Here is a 19,944-nt window from a genome sequence, read left to right as displayed (position 1 = left end):
ATTCTTTTAATGACTCTGGGGATTTTTATGCTGTCTGCAATATTTTTTTTCTGATTCTCTTTGGTTCTTTGTACCTTTTATTTTCTCTCTAGGAGAAAATAAATTACACATCTTTTTAAATCAAACTGCTTTAAGATCCTATAATTTTTTCCACCTGACTGTTCGTATTTATGTTCACACCTGTTATTGCAAATGCTGGTCAATTGATCTATTCATGGTGGCATTTCTAGCTCCCAGCACCTCTGCATGGTTCCCAGCATTGGCACCAATGCATTGAGAATATCTGTCTAGATTTGCTTGCTAAGATTCTTGAGTCTACATTGCATGTTGCTAGGTATCAATTTGTAAGATCCATTAAACAATTTTATTATACAGTTTCTTTTTAATATTCTGCCTGCATTACAGGTCTCTCATTATAAGCTGGGCAAGGCTTTTAGGCCTTAATTAAAATACTCTAAAATGTAGATTTGTTGCCTTGGATCAACAAACAGTGCTATAGTGAAATATTTGTCTTGTGAGTCCATATGAAAATAATTCTATATAAAGTTAATTCTCTATAAGAATCAATATTTGTTTGCTATAGTTTATTTTTTCTCTTGTGAGACAGTGGCTCACATATTACAAGGTATTTCAGGCTGGCCTGTAACTTGTTATCCTCTTGCCTCAGGCTCCTGAATACTGTGATTAGGTGTATATACCATCATCTGTGGTTAGACTGGGAAGGTGTGTGTGTGTGTGTGTGTGTGTGTGTGTGTGTGTGTGTCTGTGTGTGCATGTGTGTGTGTATGATTAACCTATATACTATCAATTTTGGTGTTGTTATCCTTATTAGTCATTTTTATAATCCATATAAGGTATATGCAAGATAATATGAAATATTATTTGCCTGAAGGTTGTTGAAGGTCCATTGCTTTGGTAAACAGTCCCATCTTCATTTTAAGTTATCAGTAATATCATAAGGAAGAAGAAAACTCTAAAAATCAAATTGGCTCTATTAATGCACTCTCTTGATACTCCTTTACTTTTGTGGAGCATGTGTTGCAAAATATTTGAAGCATTCGAAGTCAAACTTTCTATAAAAAATAACTTGTACTTTACAAGGTTTTTGCCCATCTACAGGGATATTAATTCAAGAACAGACAAAATCAGAAACCAGAAAGTGTATTCTGATCACAAGTATTTGTTCCTATATAAGAGAACATGTAAAGTGCCAACTGGCTTCAGAGACCAGCTAGCATCCCGTAGAGCAGTTTGTATAATGATGGGCTGCAAACCATGTGTTTCCCTTTTGAGGTCTGGGATTGCTGTGCTCTGCTCACCTGTGGTTTTGGGCACACATCTTGACGTATTGCTCCAATAGCAAGGTACCTCTCATATTTTAGATACGAATCAGTGAAGGACTTGGCAGACACTGTCATGTGCTTTGGGCTTTTACAATCTGTAATTTAGCCAGTATCCTCAGCTTGTTAACCTATATGTGGGGTTATGTCAATAAACACGAAGTACAGAAAAATTTGATATAAAGAAGTTTCTTAACATTCAACAACTATAAACAAACTCAAAATCAAATGTGTGATGAATCCTAGGTGTTTCTGGGAGGGCTCACCTGTGTTGCCTCCTGAAACCTTGCTGCTTCCTTGGTTGCTAACACACAGCATATGCACTGTGCACTGCTCATGTGCTTACCACCTTGCCTCTCAGTGCCACTGAGTGATCAGAATACATTTTCTGATTTCTGATTTTGTCTATTATTGAATTTAGTATCCCTGTGGATGGCCAAAAAATTTTATAAGGTACAAGGTACAAGTTTTTTTTTTTCCCAGAAAGTTTGAGTTTAAATGCTTCAAATATTTTGCACTACCTGATACATCTGGGCTCAGATTCAAAACTATTTTATGTTACAAATTATTGTGTTTTTTTTTACTTAGGTACAAAATTTTCTCATTTGGCAAAACATAATGGTTTAATTTCGGGAAATGACAACATTTGCTTACCATCATCCCTCAGCATGTGAGCATTAAATTAGTATATCTTTGGACTTTATTATGTCAGAATGTTTGATTTTTAAAATTTCTGTTTGAGTTACTGACTCAAGTTTCATAAAATAATCATTAGATGAATTTTGGCTTGCTTTTGGGACACAATTTCCAACCATTTTGGAAATGGCCTGATCTCTGCTCTTTTGTACTATGCGTGTTTATGATGAGGCATTCTCAGCACTGGTAATTACAAAAATCAATCAATCAATTCTGAAAACTATTAATGATGCTCTGTGCCTTTCAGTTCCAATTTTTCAGCCAAGATTTAATTCTTTATGCAAAGCAAGCACACCAGCTCAGAGATCAAGTTTGCTTTTATTTTTGATCAATGATAAAGTTATGTGTATATCAAAGGATAATTTTTTTTTGGTTTTTCGAGACAGGGTTTCCCTGTAGTTTCTAGAGCCTGTCCTGGAACTAGCTCTTGTAGACCAGACTGGCCTCGAACTCAGAGATCCGCCTGCCTCTGCCTCCCGAGTGCCGGGATTAAAGGCGTGCACCACCACCGCCCGGCTCAAAGGATACTTTTTAAAAATAAATAGCACTTAGGAAACTCTCAAAATTGTCTTAAAGTTAAGTCCAAAGTTAAAAACCCTGTGTGTGTGTGTCTCTTAGCATTTGGGTCATGCAGTGCGCACTAATTTTGAAATTGACAAAATAGAGCAGCTTTTTGCCTCTAGTCTGAGGGACAGCATCACAATGCCTAGCTTGACATGATGTTGATTATTCTGTGGAAGATCTCTTGTGCTAAGTTTCTATTATGGTATTTAAGGGGCGATTCACGGCTATTTGAAAACAGTGGCAAGAACACATGTATTTCCTGGGATGATGGAGTTCCCACAGATGTTGGACCCACTCACAAAGGGCCTTACAGAACTGTTTCCACATATGGAGGCTTCCACATCACACCATCATCTCTATCTAGAAGAAGCAAGGCTCCTCTGAGCTTTAAATTAAAACTGGCCTGTGAGTGCCTGGAGACACCAGCATGCAGAAGCTCTTGTGTCCAAGAATTGGACTCATCCCGCATATGTGGTCTAAGCCCAGGAAGGAGGAGGTAGTGAGAACAGACAACAGAAGGGGAAGGACAAACAAGCTATGTTATACCATGAGGTCCAGTCTTTACGGTTGATGTCCAGTGATGGAAAAGACAAAGTCAACGTTACTCTGATTTTTCTATTGGTCTCTTTCTGGGCCAGTGAAGGCAACCAGTCACCTCTGTGGTTTCCATGCTGGCCACTTCTTTTGTTGTGCTCTTTTCAGCCTTTTGTTGAATTGAATCTCTTTATCATTATTTGATGACCTTTGTCCTCTTTTACAGTTTCTGCTTTCATGTGTGCGTTATCAGGTGTCTGTGCGATGTTTTACATCTTCTTCCTGCTCTACGTGTATGGACATATTGTTCTTCTTTCTGCTCGTATACACCCTTCAGCTGACATGAATCTCTACCATCAGTATTGTGTTTTTCCATCTAGACTGTCTTTTAGCCGAAAACCCAGTTCATTTGTATTCAAGTTAATTACTGACTGTTAAAGACTTGTCAGCCCCATTTAGTTGTTTCGTAAATCACTTATTCACTCCTTCTTTGACTCTTTCCCGCTTAATTAAGTGATTTTTCTCTGGTAGTGTATTTTCATTTCTTTGTTTTTAAATGTATCTAAAAATATTTTTTTATTTATTTGTTTTTGGTTTCTGAGACAGGGTTTCTCTGTGTAGCCCTAGGTGTCCTGGAACTCACCTTGTAGACCAGGTTGGCCTCAAACTCAGAGATCTGCCTGCCTCTGCCTCCTGAGTGCTGTGTAATGAGGGTTTTTTTTTTTAAAGATTAATTTTAATTTTATGTGCACTTCTCAAATACCCTATGCATATGGGTATTTTAAGGCACGAATGTCTGTAACATGTGTGTGCCTGGTACCCACAGAGGTCAGAAACAAGCATTGGATGTTCTTGAACTGAAGTTACAGATGTTTGTTAGCCGCTATTCGGGTGTTAGGAATCAAACCCTAGTCTCTTAACCACTGAGCCATCATCTACCTCTCCAGCTTCCTGTAATGAGATTTTTCTTTGTGATTAGCAAGAGGCTCATAAAAAATTCTATAGACTTAATATAACTATGATCATATTTTTAAAAGGTAAATGTTGATGTTACAATTTATACTTTTGTGTTACATGTTTCTCATTGTGAATATCTTTGCTATCATTGTTATCAATAGGACTATTACTATTTTGTAGAACTGGAGGCAGATCAATCTTCTAGAGAATTCTAATTGGCTTGGATGTTTACCGGTGAGTTTTTATACTCTTAGTAGTTTTCACGTCTCTCTTCAGTGTCTTTTTCTTTTAAGAGAAGCCTGATAGTGATGACTTTTACCTGCTTCTGTTTGGGGCATGCTTGATACCTCTGTCTGAAGGCTGCTTTCACTGCACACAGTAATCTTGGCTAGCAGTTTATTCCTTCAGAACTTTGGCTATATACTTCTACTCTCTCCTGGTTTGTAAGGTTTTTGCTGTTAAGTACAGCCAATGCTCTTGTATCTCAAGTACTGCTCTTCTGTTGGTGCTCTTTCAGGATCCTCCTTTGGCCTGACCTATGACAGCTTGATACATCTAACTAAAAGGAAGGTAGTTAATTTAGTCTGGGTTACCTTTCAAAGGACCTTGGTACCCAAATCAGATTTGTGTTGACATATGCCATTTTTTTTATTTTATGAAGTTCATGTATACATATATATGACATTTCTATATCTGCTTAATATTATTTGCAAGTTAGAATAAAAGCATATAATTCCATTGAAACCTTCTTAATCAGAGAGCCTATGTGTAAAGTTTAAGGGTAAGAATTAAAGGTAGGAGATTGTTACAGTAACAGGTTAAAAGGAAGTGAGAGCCTACTTAGATCATTTTAAATGTGGTAGTTCTTGGAACGAGTGTCTTCACTTCCCATTATGCTTTTGACAAATATTTTGGTTTGATGTGGTTCCCTCTGCTGGGGGTGTTGGTGTCTTTGTGGCTCTTTGAGAGGTTTGCTTGTTCCCATCTCCTAACAGTGACATTTTGTCTGAAGAAGGTCACCTGCTTCTATCATGCAACCTGGTTTATGATTCAATTCTAAAGCACTGACAATCTTTGATATCACTGATTTTCTTCCTTATTTTCTCTTTTCCAATGAGAATAATCTTCACAAAGGTAGAAAGTACATTTCTCTTTGTGCAGTCAATCAGTATATCAATAGAGGGATAAAAGCTAGGTGTTTGAGTTAGCATGAGTAGGGGACATAAGGTTGCATCTACTTCCCAGGACAAATGATTGGGTGTCTATTTTTTCCTTTTTTAAGATTGTTTTTTATTGATTTTTATTGACCTTTACATTTTTCTCTGTTCTCCTCCCCTCTTCAACCCCCTGTCTCTCCCCTCCCCTTTCCAACCCTCCCCCAAGGTCCCCATGCTCCCAATTTACTCAGGATATCTTGTCTTTTTCTACTTCCCATGTAGATTAGATCTATGTAGGTCTCTTCTTAGTGTCCTCATTGTTGTCTAAGTTCTCTGAGCTTGTGATTTTTAGGCTGGTTTTATTTGCTGTGTGTTTAAAAACCACCTATGAGTGAGTACATGTGATAATTGTCTTTCTGTGTCTGGGTTACCTCACTCAAAATAATGTGTTCTAACTCCACCCATTTTCCTGCAAAATTCAAGATGTCGCTATTTTTTCTGCTGTGTTGTACTCCATTGTGTAAATGCACCACATTTTCCTTAGCCATTCTTCGATTGAGAGGCATTTAGATTGTTTCCAGGTTCTGGCTATGACAAACAAAGTTGCTATGAACATAGTTGAGCACATGTCCTTGTGGCATGATTGAGCATACTTTGGATATATACCCCAAAGTGGTATTACTGGGTTTTGAGGGAGGTTGTTTCCTAAGTATCTGAGAAATTGCCACACTGACATCCAAAGGGATTGTACCAGCTTGCATTCCCACCAGCAATGCAGGAGTGTTCCCTTTTCCCCACAACCTCTCCAGCATAAGTTGTCATTAGTGTTTTTGGTCCTGGCCCTTCTTACAGGTGTAAGATGGAGTCTTAGAGATGTTTTGATTTGCATTTCTCTGATGACTAAGGATGTTGAACATTTCCTTAAGTGTCTTTCATCTATTTTAGATTCCTCTGTTGAGAGTTCTCTGTTTAGGTCTGTACTCTATTTTTTATTGGATTATGTGTTCTTTTGGTGACCAATATCTTGAGTTCTTTATATATTTTGGAGATAAGACCTCTGTCTGATGGGCGGGGGATGGTGAAGATCTTTTCCCATTCTGTAGGCTGTCATTTTGTCTTGTTGACCGTGGTCCTTTGCTTTACAGAAGCTTTTCAGTTTCAGGCAGTCCCATTTATTAATTGTTTCAATCAGTGTCTGTGCTGTTGGGGTTATATTTACCCTCTTGGCCTCTTGACCCAGGCAACCTCTCCTGGTTGGTCAATGATTCATCTCTTGCTTTCTTTTCCCTTCTCTCCTTTTATGGTCCAGTTTAGCAGTTTAGTCTGCTGGCTGTATTCCACCTGGACTCTTCCATCTGCCTGCTTTCCCCTGTATGTCTTTAATAAAAATCTTCTCCTTACTTTAGGAGTAGTCGTGTTATTCTCCTTTCTATTTCTTCTCCATGTTCTTTTCCTCCTCCTCCTCGTCCTCCTCGTCCTCGTCCTCCTCGTCCTCGTTATTCTTCATCTTTTTATTCGCTACTATTTTTGAAAACATTGGTTTTTTATGTTGGAAACTTCCCTTAAGAGTTGTGAATTAGCTTCTAGAATAGGGTTCATGATCAAGGTTGCTATTTAAGATCAGCAAGCATGTTTTTGCTAAAGGCCAGATAGTTGACAGTTTAGGCATTTAAACAAAATATTAACCATTTGAAATGTAAAACCCATTTGTATACAACATTGAGTTTAGGTACAGGCTATAGCCATACTTGACTGATAAATTATTGTTTGCCAGTCTATGGTGTGTAATTCTAGGGCATTCTAACTATGAAGAGAGGATTTCAATATGAAACAAATATTAAACAAAGATTTTCCCAGTGACTCCAGATACCCACCATCCAGATGAGATAGTGAGATTCTCTCTATGAAAACTGTCCAGTTTTCCTAATTGAATAATTATTGTAGTTTTTTTCTACTTAGGATATTTTTTTCCCTCTCAAAAAATTTACAGTCACTGTGGAAAGACTGGAAAATAAAGAAAATATCAGACATGAAAAAGTGTGCTTTATCAGAGAGACTATTTTATTTTCCAGTTTTAAATTTATGTATTTATAATTTCTTAACGTGTTATTTGAAACATTCAGATTTTAAAACTAAATATTGAGGGGTAGACACTTTTACATGTCATATAATTTTTCCTTTGACTCTCAAATTCTGGGAAATATAATTAGAAGTGGAAAAATAAAAGGAAAAAAACACCCTCAAGTAACCTCAGCACCCAGAGGCATAAGTTTACATTGTAATACTGGAGCACAGCTTCCAAGTATTTCTACATCACGTCATGCTGCTATGGAGCTTAAAGTTTAACTTGTTGGCTTTCTATAATTTTTAGAGGTAGCAATTATTTAAATATTTCCCGCTACACAGAGAAACTCTGTCTCAAACAACCAAAAAGAAAAAAAATTCTGTTTTAAAGATGAGATATTGAGTTTCTTCATCCCCAAAGCACTTTGATAAAATGTTCAGACACAAATATCCAAGGATATTCAGTTATATAAAAAGAGATGTTATGTCTTATGCTTTTAATCCTCCTAAGTTGCGTCAGTTGCCACATTAAGTGCTAGCTTATGTTATTAAGTAACTTGTAAAATTCTATTTTTGATAACTGTGTTTGTCATGCTGGTGATAAGAGAACACAGACCCGTCACCTCTGTGTTTTGAATTTCATACCACACTGGAAAGACACAGAAAGGCAAGGCCTTCGAGTCAGACGTTAACTAACATCTTCACTTGTCCAGAGATTGAAAACAAACAAACAAATAAACAAACAACAAGAGCAAAAAAAATGCTGTCTTCTGTCTTTTTGTTATCAGTCATTTCTTTATTCCAACATGGGAATGCTGAAGTATTAGGAAGACAAAGGAGATTTTCCTGAGTCATAGAGTCCTAGGTTTGCCATGATACAAAGGCCTACTCTTTCACCTAAATAGCCCAGTTAGCCAGCCATGAGGACACTGAGCTGATACCGATTACAAAATCAAGGCTAATAGTGTAGGGTTGGACCTTACTGACCTGAGAGGAAATTAAGGTCTCCAGCAATTAGGAAACCTGTTTATGATCGTGAACTTAACATGTGATAAGGAGAAGCTACAAGTGTAGGCCTTCTGATTGTGTCATTTTTCATATTTTGCAGCCCAAATCAGGAAAGAGATTTCCAATTACAACTATTTATTATGTATGTGTGTGTGCATGCACACACACATATTTTTATTACTTTGATTGGAAGACTTAGGTCTAGGCAACTAGTTTTTGGAAATGCTAGTTTTCCAAGTTAATGGAGAACTTCGGACCCAATCATCATTCTGCTAACAAATGTTACGCAAGTAGAGCTGTGAAGTTCAACTTCCAACAAGGGGGTTTTTGAACGCCTAGATATGTTTATCTCTAAAATGACTATCATGACTTATCTTTTGTCTTCTCAAGAGGTGGCTGCTGTATAAATGAGCTCAATGGAAGGAGGCCTGGGTTGAGAAAAGTGTGACCAGGCGATGGAACTTGGCAGTGAGCCTGGGCTGTGTCTGGGATCCTACAGAGGCTGCCCGCAGCTTCAGTTCCTACACCTACAATTGTTCCCTATTTTGATTCAGTGTTTACTATGGATTCCCTCCTACATTAATGACCAACCTAGGAGTCAGTATTTTGATTAATTTCTTGGCTATTTTGAGTGTACTTTAAAGAACTTTTGCTAAGAAAGAGCCCTGTGCCAGAACTGGTCAAACATGTCCTTTTCTTCATGCCTTTGGCTGCTTCAAGACCAAGTGAGAAACTGCAGTTGACAGAGCAAAGAATAGACCAGAAAACAGGAAAGAAATCCCTTTCCATTCTGATGTGTAAAGGAAGGGGCCAGAATGTTGATTCTACATAATTACACTTGACTGAAATCTTAACATTTTCACGAGGAACCTTTTATTACCTGAACATTACTAAAATAGCATGAAACTTACCCTAGCCTATAGTCTATCTTGGTGTGTGTGTGTGTGTGTGTGTGTGTGTGTGTGTGCGCGCGTAGGTGTGTGATGGAATGGTAATCCATGGTGTTTTAGATAGGTCTTCACATACTTCTCTCATGTTATATACCACAGAGAGGTGGACAACCCTCCTGTGTGTGAAGATTGACTAATAGGTTTTAAAAGGGTTGAAATGCTTCTCCACTGCTGCATCCCCTAAGTAAAAGTTTCAGGCCCATAAAGAGCTAAAAATAATAACAATAATGAAGCTAATATAAAAATGACTTTTTATTTTATAATTTTAAGGAAAAATTTATTAATCAAAAGAAAGAAGAAAAAACACCTTTTTAAATAAAGAAAGACCATCTCTACAGCTAATTGTGCCTGAAGACATGTGAAAAATAAATTACATTAAATTTTTTTGTTTTATAGACTAAATTATTTAGAATTATCTGTGATTGTTTTAAGTATAATGGAAAGGTACATATATTTAAATTAAACATTGATTTTAGAGATAAAAACATTTACAGTTCATTGATTCTAAAATAGCTCAGCTTTTAGAAAGTACTGCAGCAAATATCTCAGTGTTTCCCTTGACTTAATGAAACTTTAAAAAGTCATCTGTGGAATAATAAAAACTTATGAAATATTTAAAAAGCCTGACTAGCACTCTTTATTGGAATGAAAAATATGGATACTTGAGGCATTGTATCATGTATAACGATTCATTTGTGATTTATGATTTATAGAATTAGTGCGAGTAAACCTAGGACATTTCCAATAATCTAACAATAGAACAGCTAATAAAAGCAGGATGTGGCGTATTTTGTCACTACTCACATGTGACATTTGTATTCATAATGGTAGGTAGATTTGAGTTCAATAGAAAAGCATGTAGGTGATAAATGAATAGTTGGTGGACCCAAATACATTATTTACTACAAAGGGGCACTGTGTAGTCTAGTGTATAATTTTTATGTATCTAACACTAACTTGCTCCTCAATGCAGCACATATTCCTGAAGAGAAGTTGTCACAATTACAATTATCATATGCAAATAATTCCTAGCAATTAGGCCTTTTATGTGGCCCCTATTTTGATTTTTTTCAAAAGGGCCGACATGAACAGAAGTTATTGTTATGTGCCTTAGACTGGACAAGCTGGAATAGCTGGGCTGGCAAAATGTTGCCTTCTTGGAAGCCACATCTTGGAGGGCAAAGACCTTGGTTCTCCACCAGTTCCTATAACACCAACTAAATTCTTCTTCACTAAGAAGTGAAGATGCCTTTTCATGTTGGAAAAGGTTCTCTTAAAACTGTAATCGACTCAATGACTGTGGGTGATGGTTCTATCTTCAACAAAAAATTAAGGTTGGGTGGATAATGCAGGGGAGAAAGAACTTCATTTACAAGATCACCTTCTCTCTGTGACAGTTATACAAGGGCTGCTGGCATCCTGCATCAAGGGGCACTAGTGTTTCCAGGACTCTGGTTTCAGTGCTGAGTCTCAGCAGACATCATAAGAAGTTCCTACCTGGACCAAGCTATATCCTGTGCGCTGGACCAGTGCGCGGAGGGCTGCTTCCTTCTGGGTGCCGCTCAATCCATCCCCGGATTTGTGATTTGATTCCATTGAGAGTGATTATCACCAAAAAATCAGGTTAATTAGGGTTGCTCACTGAAACCAAATTTAAGATAAATTAAATAAATTGCTATAACCAAGTCTACATTTGAGTTCATGTGAAGGGCATCTTAGGATATAGGCCTATAAATGAATCATTAAGGTTGTAGCTGCTAGCAACTGCATTCAAATAAGGCTTGCCAAATGTTTTGTTTAAATCTTGCTTTTATAATTATATATAAATTTAAAATGTTTAACCTTTAGAGATGAAAACTGGAGTACCCATTTTCTAGTTAGAACACTGTCCATTAATTCTCAGTTCAGTTCCCTTAAGATGTTGCTCAATATGCAAAGAAATCAGTTCCCATCAATTAAAGGACATGAAAGGAGATGGCTTAGCAGGTAAGAGTGCTTGGTGCTCAAGCATGAAAGCCTGAGGTCAAGTTCCCTGAATCATGTACACAGCTTGCAACTCTATCACCATGGGGGCGTCACTGGAACTTGCTTGCCACCAACCTAGCTCTAGGTTCAGCAAAAGAAGACCCTGCTTCAAGAAAATGAGGTGGGGAGTGATGGAGCGGTGTGCCTGATGTCTTCCTCTGACCTTGGTGTGCACTTGTACATCATATATCCGTGTACATATCTCACATCTCTCTCTCTCTCTCTCTCTCTCTCTCTCTCTCTCTCTCTCTCACACACACACACACACATTTTTGCATATATAAAAATTTAGCACAAAGGTTTTAGTGTTTACAGTTTACAAAAATGGTATTTTATCTTTTAAGTATTTTAATCAGTTAATTAATCAATCAATTAATTAATGTGTGCGTAGACATACAGGCATGAGGCATACACAGAGGTTAGAATAACTTGCAGAAGCAGTTCTCTCCTTCCACCATGTAAGGCTTGGGGATTGAACTCAGGAAATTAGACTTGGCAACAAGTTCCTTTACCTGCTGAAATATCTCATCTATCCAAAGGTTCTGCCCTTGTTTTTAATCTTGCTTTTCTATCTTGGTTAGGAAATTAGAGTCTTTTACCCACTAGTTATGGTTTGAGATTCTGTGGCAGCTCAGCTTAGGTCATGCTGTTAGAGTACACTCTGTTTCTATGGATAGTAAAATAGAGGTGGATCTGTTGGTGGCTACAGTTGTACAAGTTGGTATGAAGTAATCTTAAGCATAAATAAAACTATAAAAGCTATTTTGAAGATATATAAACTATCATAAGAGTTACATTTTGTCTAAATTTGTTACTAAATTGACTAAATAAGTTGCTGTTTCATCAGGAAGCTCTCAGATCCTTCTGTTGTGCCTTAAGTACCCTGGAGGACCAGGAAGGACATGCAGGATCTGATAAAGTTACTTCTTTGTGCCTTGATAGCTTTGAGGGCCAAGTCTACAGTCTGTTGGCCAAGTTGCAGGTTTTTCTTTTCTAAACTTCATCGTTTCCATTAAAAAGGTAAGAGTTCATGGTGACATGATGAATTCGGTTTTGTTTTTTGCAAAACCTACGTTGAGTTTGGGTTAATAATTATTAAAGGTTATTAAAGGAATTTTGACATCACAAAAACCTCTCAGCTCTTTTGGAATTCACTATGAAGTTCTGAGAAGTCGTTTTCAATGTTTAAGTCTCAAATCACTGGCAATTTGTACATCAGAATGGAAGTCACAATTTGCAAACAAAGGCTTTTTACATCCAGATTGGGTGTGTTTTCTGGGGGCATAGCACTCAATTAATATGTATGAAGTCCTAGGCATGAACACCAGAACTCCTAACCCAACCCAACCTAACCCAACCCAAAACAAAACAGAACAGAAAAAAAACAAAGCAAAGCAAAACAGAACAAAAAAGAAAGACAAAAGAAGAATAGAGTTAAGGAAGTTGTGGAAGAAGCAGAGGCCCCGTTATGGGGGCTGATTTTCTTGGTGCGTTTATCTGTGCAGCTAGATTGAACAGCAGGTAGACAGATATCCGAGTCTAAATTTCAAGGGTGAGTTCTACCTGGGAGACCCTGACATTTAGTCTTGAGACTGGGTGAGCTCCTGTAAGACTGGGTAGGGGGGTGAATTATCTAAGGCGGATCTCTAGGTAAATAACTTCTAGAAACCAAGAGATAAGGAAGATTCAGCAAAGAAGACCTAGATGGAACAGGGTAAGGATAAGAGAAGCAGGGGATGAGGCAGTTTAGAAGCAAAGAGTTCTGAGAATGGGGCCGGTCAGCTGTCCAAGGCCCACTAAGCCGTCAGAAGCACGCGCTGGAAGACAGACCTGGGAGGAGCCTTTCTGTTCTCTTTCTGTTTTTCACTGTGGTCTCCAACAAGCTCCTTAGCTATGCCTCAAGTGCCGCAGTGATATTCCACAATCACCCTGGGCGTGATGAAAGTCGCATACTGATAAGGCTTTGGAAAACCTCCGGGTTTGGTGTACCAGTTAGAGCTTCAGTAGGCATAGGAGCGTAGCGTGCATCAGAGGAGGCAGGCGAGGCAACAGATTTGGCAAGCAGTTCTACTTTCAACTCTCAGGTTCTGCTGTGAAAACTTGGGTGAGTTTGCAGGACAGCACTGTTCCTCAGTTTGGATAAAGAGAGGAGTGAGATAAAACAGGCGGTGCCTGTGTGGGGAAGATTCATATATGTACACGGCCACTCTGAGCATCAGGCTTTTCGTTTGCGAATTGTGGTTAGGAACAGCTATGGACAAGTGGCTGTAGCGAAGATGAATAAGAATACACTTCCGATGTGCTTTGTTTAGCTCCAGCATATGTGATGTAATATTCCTGCTAATAACTCATAATGGAAGACAGCTGCGAGAGAGACAGGGGCAGCAGAGTGATTCCAGAAAGGCCTTGCCCTAGTTCATTTTCTGTTGCTGTGATAACCACTATGACCAAAGGTGATTTAGGAGAGAAAAGGAATTTATTTAAACTTACAGCCCATAATTTAGGGCGGTGGTTCTCAACCTTCCTAACGCTGCAACACTTTAATACAGTTCCTCATGCTGGGGTGACCCCAGCCATAAAATTATTTTGTGGCTACCTCATAGTAGTTTTGCTACTGTTATGAACTGTAATGTAACTATTTGATACGCAGGATATCTGGTATGTGACTCCCAATGGGGTTGGAACCCACAAGTAGAGAACCACTGATTTAGGGAGTTCAGGGCAGGAAATCAAGCAGAAACCATGGAAGAGTGTTGTTTCCTGGCTTGCTCACTGACTCCTGCTTAGCTAGCTTTTCTATACAGTGCAGGCCCACCTGCTTAGGGATGATGCTTTCTATAGTGGACTGGCCCCCTTTTATATCAATTAACAATCAAGAAAGTGCCTCACACACATGTCCATAGGGCAATCTGATGGAGGACATTCTGACAGATTGTCCTTCACAGGATAATCTGATGGAGGTACTTCTTCAAATGAGGTTCCCTTTTTCCCAGGTATCTAGGCTGTGTCCAATTACAGTAAAAAACCAACCAAAACAGACTTCCTGGATAATCTTCATTTAAAAAATATGGTGAAGGGAGAACATAATATAAAATGTCAGGGGTCTTCACGAGCGCTGCCCAGCTACCATTTAACAGTCTTGGATCAATATCTCCACATTCCCTAGGATGTGTATTGCCTACTGAAATTAACTATATAAAAATGGGCTCCGTGATTGAAGTGTGGTGGTCATATCTGTAATCCATGTCTATTTGGGGGGCTGCAGCAATGAGAATCATGAGTTCAAGGCTAGCCTGGGCCATAAGGAGACCCCATATTAAAGGAAAAAGAATGCATCCCCTTTTATTCTTCTGCTTTCATTCCAGGAGAAGCTTTTTGAGTCTCAAAATCTTTTTATATAAAACTAGGATGATAGTAGTCCTTATTTCATAGTTCTTCTGAGGATTAAATAATAAAATAGATATTAACTACTCAAAATGGTCTCTGGCAGTTAATACCTGCACAATGTTGGCTATTATATCTCTGAATATCTCCATGTGGTAGATGAAGTCCACTCTCATCAGTACCACATCCTGTGTCTCCTTTCCCATCCTTCATGTGTCCTTCCACTTAGCACCAGCACACATCCTTAGATGGCCAGGCTCACAGCTTACAACTTTCGTTTCCTATCTCTTCCAACGTCACTGGCCTTTTGATTACATCTAGATCAGACTGAAAGCTGTTTGCTCTGTGGTGTCTTCTTTGCCAGCTCCCTGGGTAACGCTAGGTGCCCTCACCTCTGTACTCTCAGGAAAGCTTGTACAGCCCTACATTGCCACAGCCAGTGCTGGAAGGTGCCCTTGACTGGCATTCTCACCGAACTGTGAGCTTGCTAAATGAAAGGGCTATCTATTTTATAATAAAATTTGGTGCCCCAAAGAATTGCAAGTTACACAGGAAAATCAGGACAGGATTGAAAGTGGGCATTGTTCTTTTGATTTTATTGTCCTGGTGGAACCTACAATGGAGATCACGGAGACAGGAGGACTAGGGGAACAAACTTTACTTTTGTATCTAAAGCAGAAATAGGTCAAGACACAAGACAAGTGCTGGAAAAGTACATGGGGGGTAAGCATGTTGAAGAGCAAAGAATCAAGAGCTTGGAAAGTAAAAGCAGAATTTAAGGCAGAGGACAAATGGGGGTACAGGGAGTGTATGTCGGTAGGCATCTTTATTAAAAGTTAATTGAAACAGTTGTCCTCAACTTTTATGAGCAGATCAATGAGTATGGACTTCCACTATACATTCTTGTCTTTGGCAATTTAGAATTTGGAAAGAGTAATTCTGGTGCTATAATTACTGTATCGTCCACTTATTTGATGCTTTGGAAGAGGTTGGATGAGGAAAATGAATAGGGAGAAAGATCTCACTTGCTGTTTGGATATCTCTAAGCTATATCCATCTTTCTCTAATGTTCTGTTGTGGCTCAGTGTTGAATGATGTAACTAAGACATACATAATAGCCCTTATGAAACACGTACAAGTGGTTTTAACAGGAAATTCAGACTTTTAAATTACCCTCTAGGAATTCCACAGAGTTCCCGATTGTGCAGAAATGAAGGGTTTGTGATAAAAGTCTGTGCACTCTCTTGATGATGCAATGTAAATATTACTTTGCATTGCTCAATAAAATAAGTATAAATTAGTTACAAAACTCAACTTAGAAAAATACTTGCAAATGAAAACAATAGTTCATTTGAGTATACATTAAGGACCATAGAAAAATTAATAGAGAAAGTGTATATATACATCCATATATGCATTCACATATGCTTACAAAAGATTGCTGTAGTGATTATGTGGATTAAAGAAATAGAGGCCATGAATTTGGAGAGAGAGTAAATAGGGTACTGGGAAGGCTTGGAGGGAGGAAAGGGAAAGGGAAAATAATGTTACATTTTAACTTTAAAAAGTCAAAAGCATTGCTATGTATGTAATATTCAGTATTTTTAAAATTATTTACTTATTTAGTTTATGTGTACTGGTGTTTTACCTGCATGTATGCCTGTGTGAGGGTGTTGATCCTCTGGGACTGGAGTTACAGACAGTTGTGAGCTGCCATGTGGGTGGTGCTGGGATCTGAACCTGGGTCCTCTGGAAGAGCAGCCAGAGCTCTTAAATGCTGGGCCATCCCTCCAGCCCTGTAACATTCAGCTTAATAAAATATTAAGTTACAAAAAACCCTCAAAAGCACTGTTTAAAGTCATTATGTGACACCTTATTATTTTAAAAAATTTATCAATGAATTAATCAGAACCATATCTCTATTATTAAGCCATCAGTTAATGTACAATGAATTAGTTGGTGCCTAGATAATCTTAAAGAAATCAAAGTTGTTTTAGGGATCATGCTAATTGTACTAGCTCAAAATGTTTTCAGTCATGGATTCCATATTGTCTGAGAAGAGCACAATGACGTTTTAATTTCTGTTCTTCTACCATGATTTCAACTTTCTGGATCCTAGTTTTTTTTTTTTTTAAAAAAAATATAGTATAAGATCATTGATACCTAACCAGGAGGCTTAAAAGATAAAATAACTACAACAGCAAAATGGTTGAACAGATAGGATAATGGAGATGAGAGCCTGTCATGCGGTTGGCATCTGAGAGACGCTCATCTGATATTCCCTTTCTGTTCCGCAAATACTGCTTTGGTTGACTCAACCGCCTTTTGAGAATTCCCCATTGGTTACTGTCCTTGCCAGCCATTGTCCAATGTGGGAGAGATGTAGCTCTGGGTGTGTCATGCAGAAGTCCTCAAATTGCTTCAACAATTAGTACATTGTGTTTTTACTTTGTCTGTAAAAACAAAAAGGAAAGTCTGTAAATCCATACTAATGTGTTTCCCATCTCTCCCAGGGCATGCTAGTGTTGTAAGGAAGCTCAGACATTGCCTGAACAGCCAGTGATGAAGAGATGCTTGAATAAACAGTGGTTCAGTGCAGGCTAATAGTCTAGGAAAAAGAGTCATAACCAAGGTAGACTTTTTTAAAGTTATAATTGAAAGCTAGGTTGTAAAAACAATGTCTGATTAATTTCATTTATGTTAAGATTATATCCATAAGATCTTTGATTATAAAAGGCTTACTGGTTAAATTGGGTGGTAGAGAAATGATTACTTTATGTTTTATTTATTCCTGTTTATTTGGCTGTTATTACTTTTCTATGATGTGTGGCTTCTAAAATTTAAAAGATTAAAAAAATTCAAAGCTTTTACTATATGAACACTTGGGGAAATGGAATTTTCACTGTATAACTGGTTCAAAATTTTAATCTGAAAACATTTTACTAAAAACAGAAATCACTGCAAATAAGCACTCAAGGGAAGAAGCTAGGAAAAATAATAATGGCCTAATAGATAAAAGTAGAATTAACAAAGCAAAATTCTATAGACTTGACACTAGGATGGAGGATTATGGGAAAGATGAGTGCACAGAAATGCTGCTGGTCATCCTGACCAGGAAAAGAGAAGTAAATTCTTCAAATGAGAGGAAGTCCATAGACACAAGCTAGAGAATTCTCAAAAATGAGAATGTATCTTCGAGTAATTTTAAAAATATGAATGCAATGGTATTTACCTAGAAAAGTATTATTTTCCTTACAAAATTGTTCCAAGGATAAATTAAAGTTTTAGATACATTAATAACCATTAACTTACATTGAAAAAATCATTCAATGCTTTTTTTTCAAATAATACCAGAACCAGATAGTTTTATTAGACACACTTCATGTATTCATGTGTTAGTAATGAAATTGGGCCTGGAGAGATGGCTCAGTGTTTAAGGGTATTTACTACTCTTACAGAGAGAGGTTCACAGTTCAGTTCCCAACACCCATGCCAGGATGCTCACAATTCCAGAGGGATCTGATACCTTCTTCTGGGTCTGAGTGTTCACTCACACCTCTCTCTCTGTCTCTCTGTCTCTCTGTGTCTCTGTGTCTCTGTCTCTCTGTCTCTCTCTGTCTCTCTCCGTCTCTCTCTCTCTCTCTCTCTCTCTCTCTCACACACACACACACACACACACACACACACACACACACACACACACCAAACAAATAAATAAGCAAATGTAGAAAAAGAGAAAGAAATAATTCTTTTATGATAGGAAACCCTTTGGAGAATGGAAATTTATGACATTATCATCTGTGGACATACCACATCTCTGATATAAACCATACAAATGTACAAGAAAATAGAAATCTAATAGAGAAAAGATTGCATATGAGTTTAAATATGAGCTAACAGCCCAGCACTGACATTAGAATGAGACAGCATCATTATAAAAACACAAGGTTTTTTGAACATTAGGAATTTTGTGAACTTAATTCCCTTCACTATTGAAAACACCCATGATTTTCATAGAAAATGAACATGTGATACCGAGGCAAATGTATCTATGTCAGTATAAAGGTAATGTAACTTTTCATGAGTTAGGAATAGAGTCCAATATCGTTGCCTTGGTACAGACAGTGCAAGTGTGTCACATTAGAGCGGTGTAGGACCCCTTCCACAGTTCTATAAAACTATATCACAGCTGATTAAAGCACAGTACAGAGGTAAGTATGCTTGTTTTCTAAGAGCGCAAACAAGATGCAGGAGAAAAACTGACAATAAAGGAAAATAAGAATAAGCATATGGAGAAATGCCTGAAATCATAGGAAAAAGATGCCAAAATCCAGCAGAAAGCCCTAAAGACTTGTTTAACTAAAAAGTTTATTATGCAATGAAATATGTTCACCCCCATTTTAAATGTTTTGTCATTCTAATTTTGATCCCACTATTTTAAATTTTGAGAAACCAATTTCATAATTCTTCTGACAGTAAGAAACATACAATGAATGCCACAAGATTTATTGAATATGTGGAATGATCTGGAACCAGCCTAACCAACAGAGAGAAATCAAACAATCCTAAGAACAGGAAATCAATGGCACAGAATCAAGAGCCTTGACCCATAGTTTTGTTTAGATTGGTATTTGCCAACAGGTGTTATTTTAGATCATCAGAAGGTCGTGGACAATTTGAATAAGAGATAGAGTTGGACCATCGCCTCATAACCTATGTCCAAGTTCTAAAAGGACTAAGAAAATAAACTTTAAAGACATTACATAACTACTAGAACATGAGAGAACATTCCACTCTTGGGGCACAGAAGGTCTTTCAAAGTAAGTATAAAAATTCACAACAAAAAGGCTGGCGGATTTAACTACCTGAAAATCACAAGTGTATGTAATTGCAATGTAACCTTAGCAGAGATGAAAATAAAATGATTAGCATATGAATAATAGATGCAAATTATATCTGTAAAATGCAAAGAATAATTTTAAATCATTAACAGAGAGACTCACACATCAGTGGACATATGAGCAAAGGACACAATGGGTCAGAGGAAATAAAGATAACTTAAAAGCTTATAGTTTACATATGATAATCATTTTTGATTGTTTTTTTTTCAAGACAAGGTTTCACTGGGCAGCCCTGGCTGTCCTGGAACTCATAGAGATCCACCTGCCTCTGCCTTCTGATTGCTGAGCTTAAAGGTGTGTGCCACCACCTGCAGGCTTACATGTGAAAATCGTTAATGAGCAGGTTAAACTTTTTTGCCACTGA

General features: G+C 37.7%; 1 protein-coding gene across 5 annotated transcripts in view; it reads right to left on the bottom strand.

Moving 5' to 3' along the window:
- The window catches only part of A1cf (APOBEC1 complementation factor), a 78,797-nt gene that overhangs the window by 46,024 nt on the left and 12,829 nt on the right, over positions 1–19,944 (bottom strand). For 3 of the 5 annotated variants that reach the window (XR_005286878.1, XM_038342641.1, XM_038342660.1), the window contains exon 2: positions 10,768–10,911. The exons of 1 other annotated variant lie outside the window; for it this stretch is intronic. Coding sequence is in view for 3 of the 4 variants with exons in the window: in XM_038342641.1 (XP_038198569.1) it covers positions 10,768–10,866 (99 nt within the window). In the remaining variant the exon portion in view is untranslated. Of the gene's footprint in view, positions 1–1,319; positions 1,436–10,767; positions 10,912–19,944 lie in introns of those variants that run through there. One more of the 5 variants, XM_038342652.1, reaches the window with a different exon arrangement.

This window comes from Arvicola amphibius, chromosome 1 (assembly GCF_903992535.2).
Source record: "Arvicola amphibius chromosome 1, mArvAmp1.2, whole genome shotgun sequence".
Lineage (NCBI taxonomy): Eukaryota > Metazoa > Chordata > Mammalia > Rodentia > Cricetidae > Arvicola > Arvicola amphibius.
This window is presented reverse-complemented; position numbering and strand designations above follow the sequence as displayed.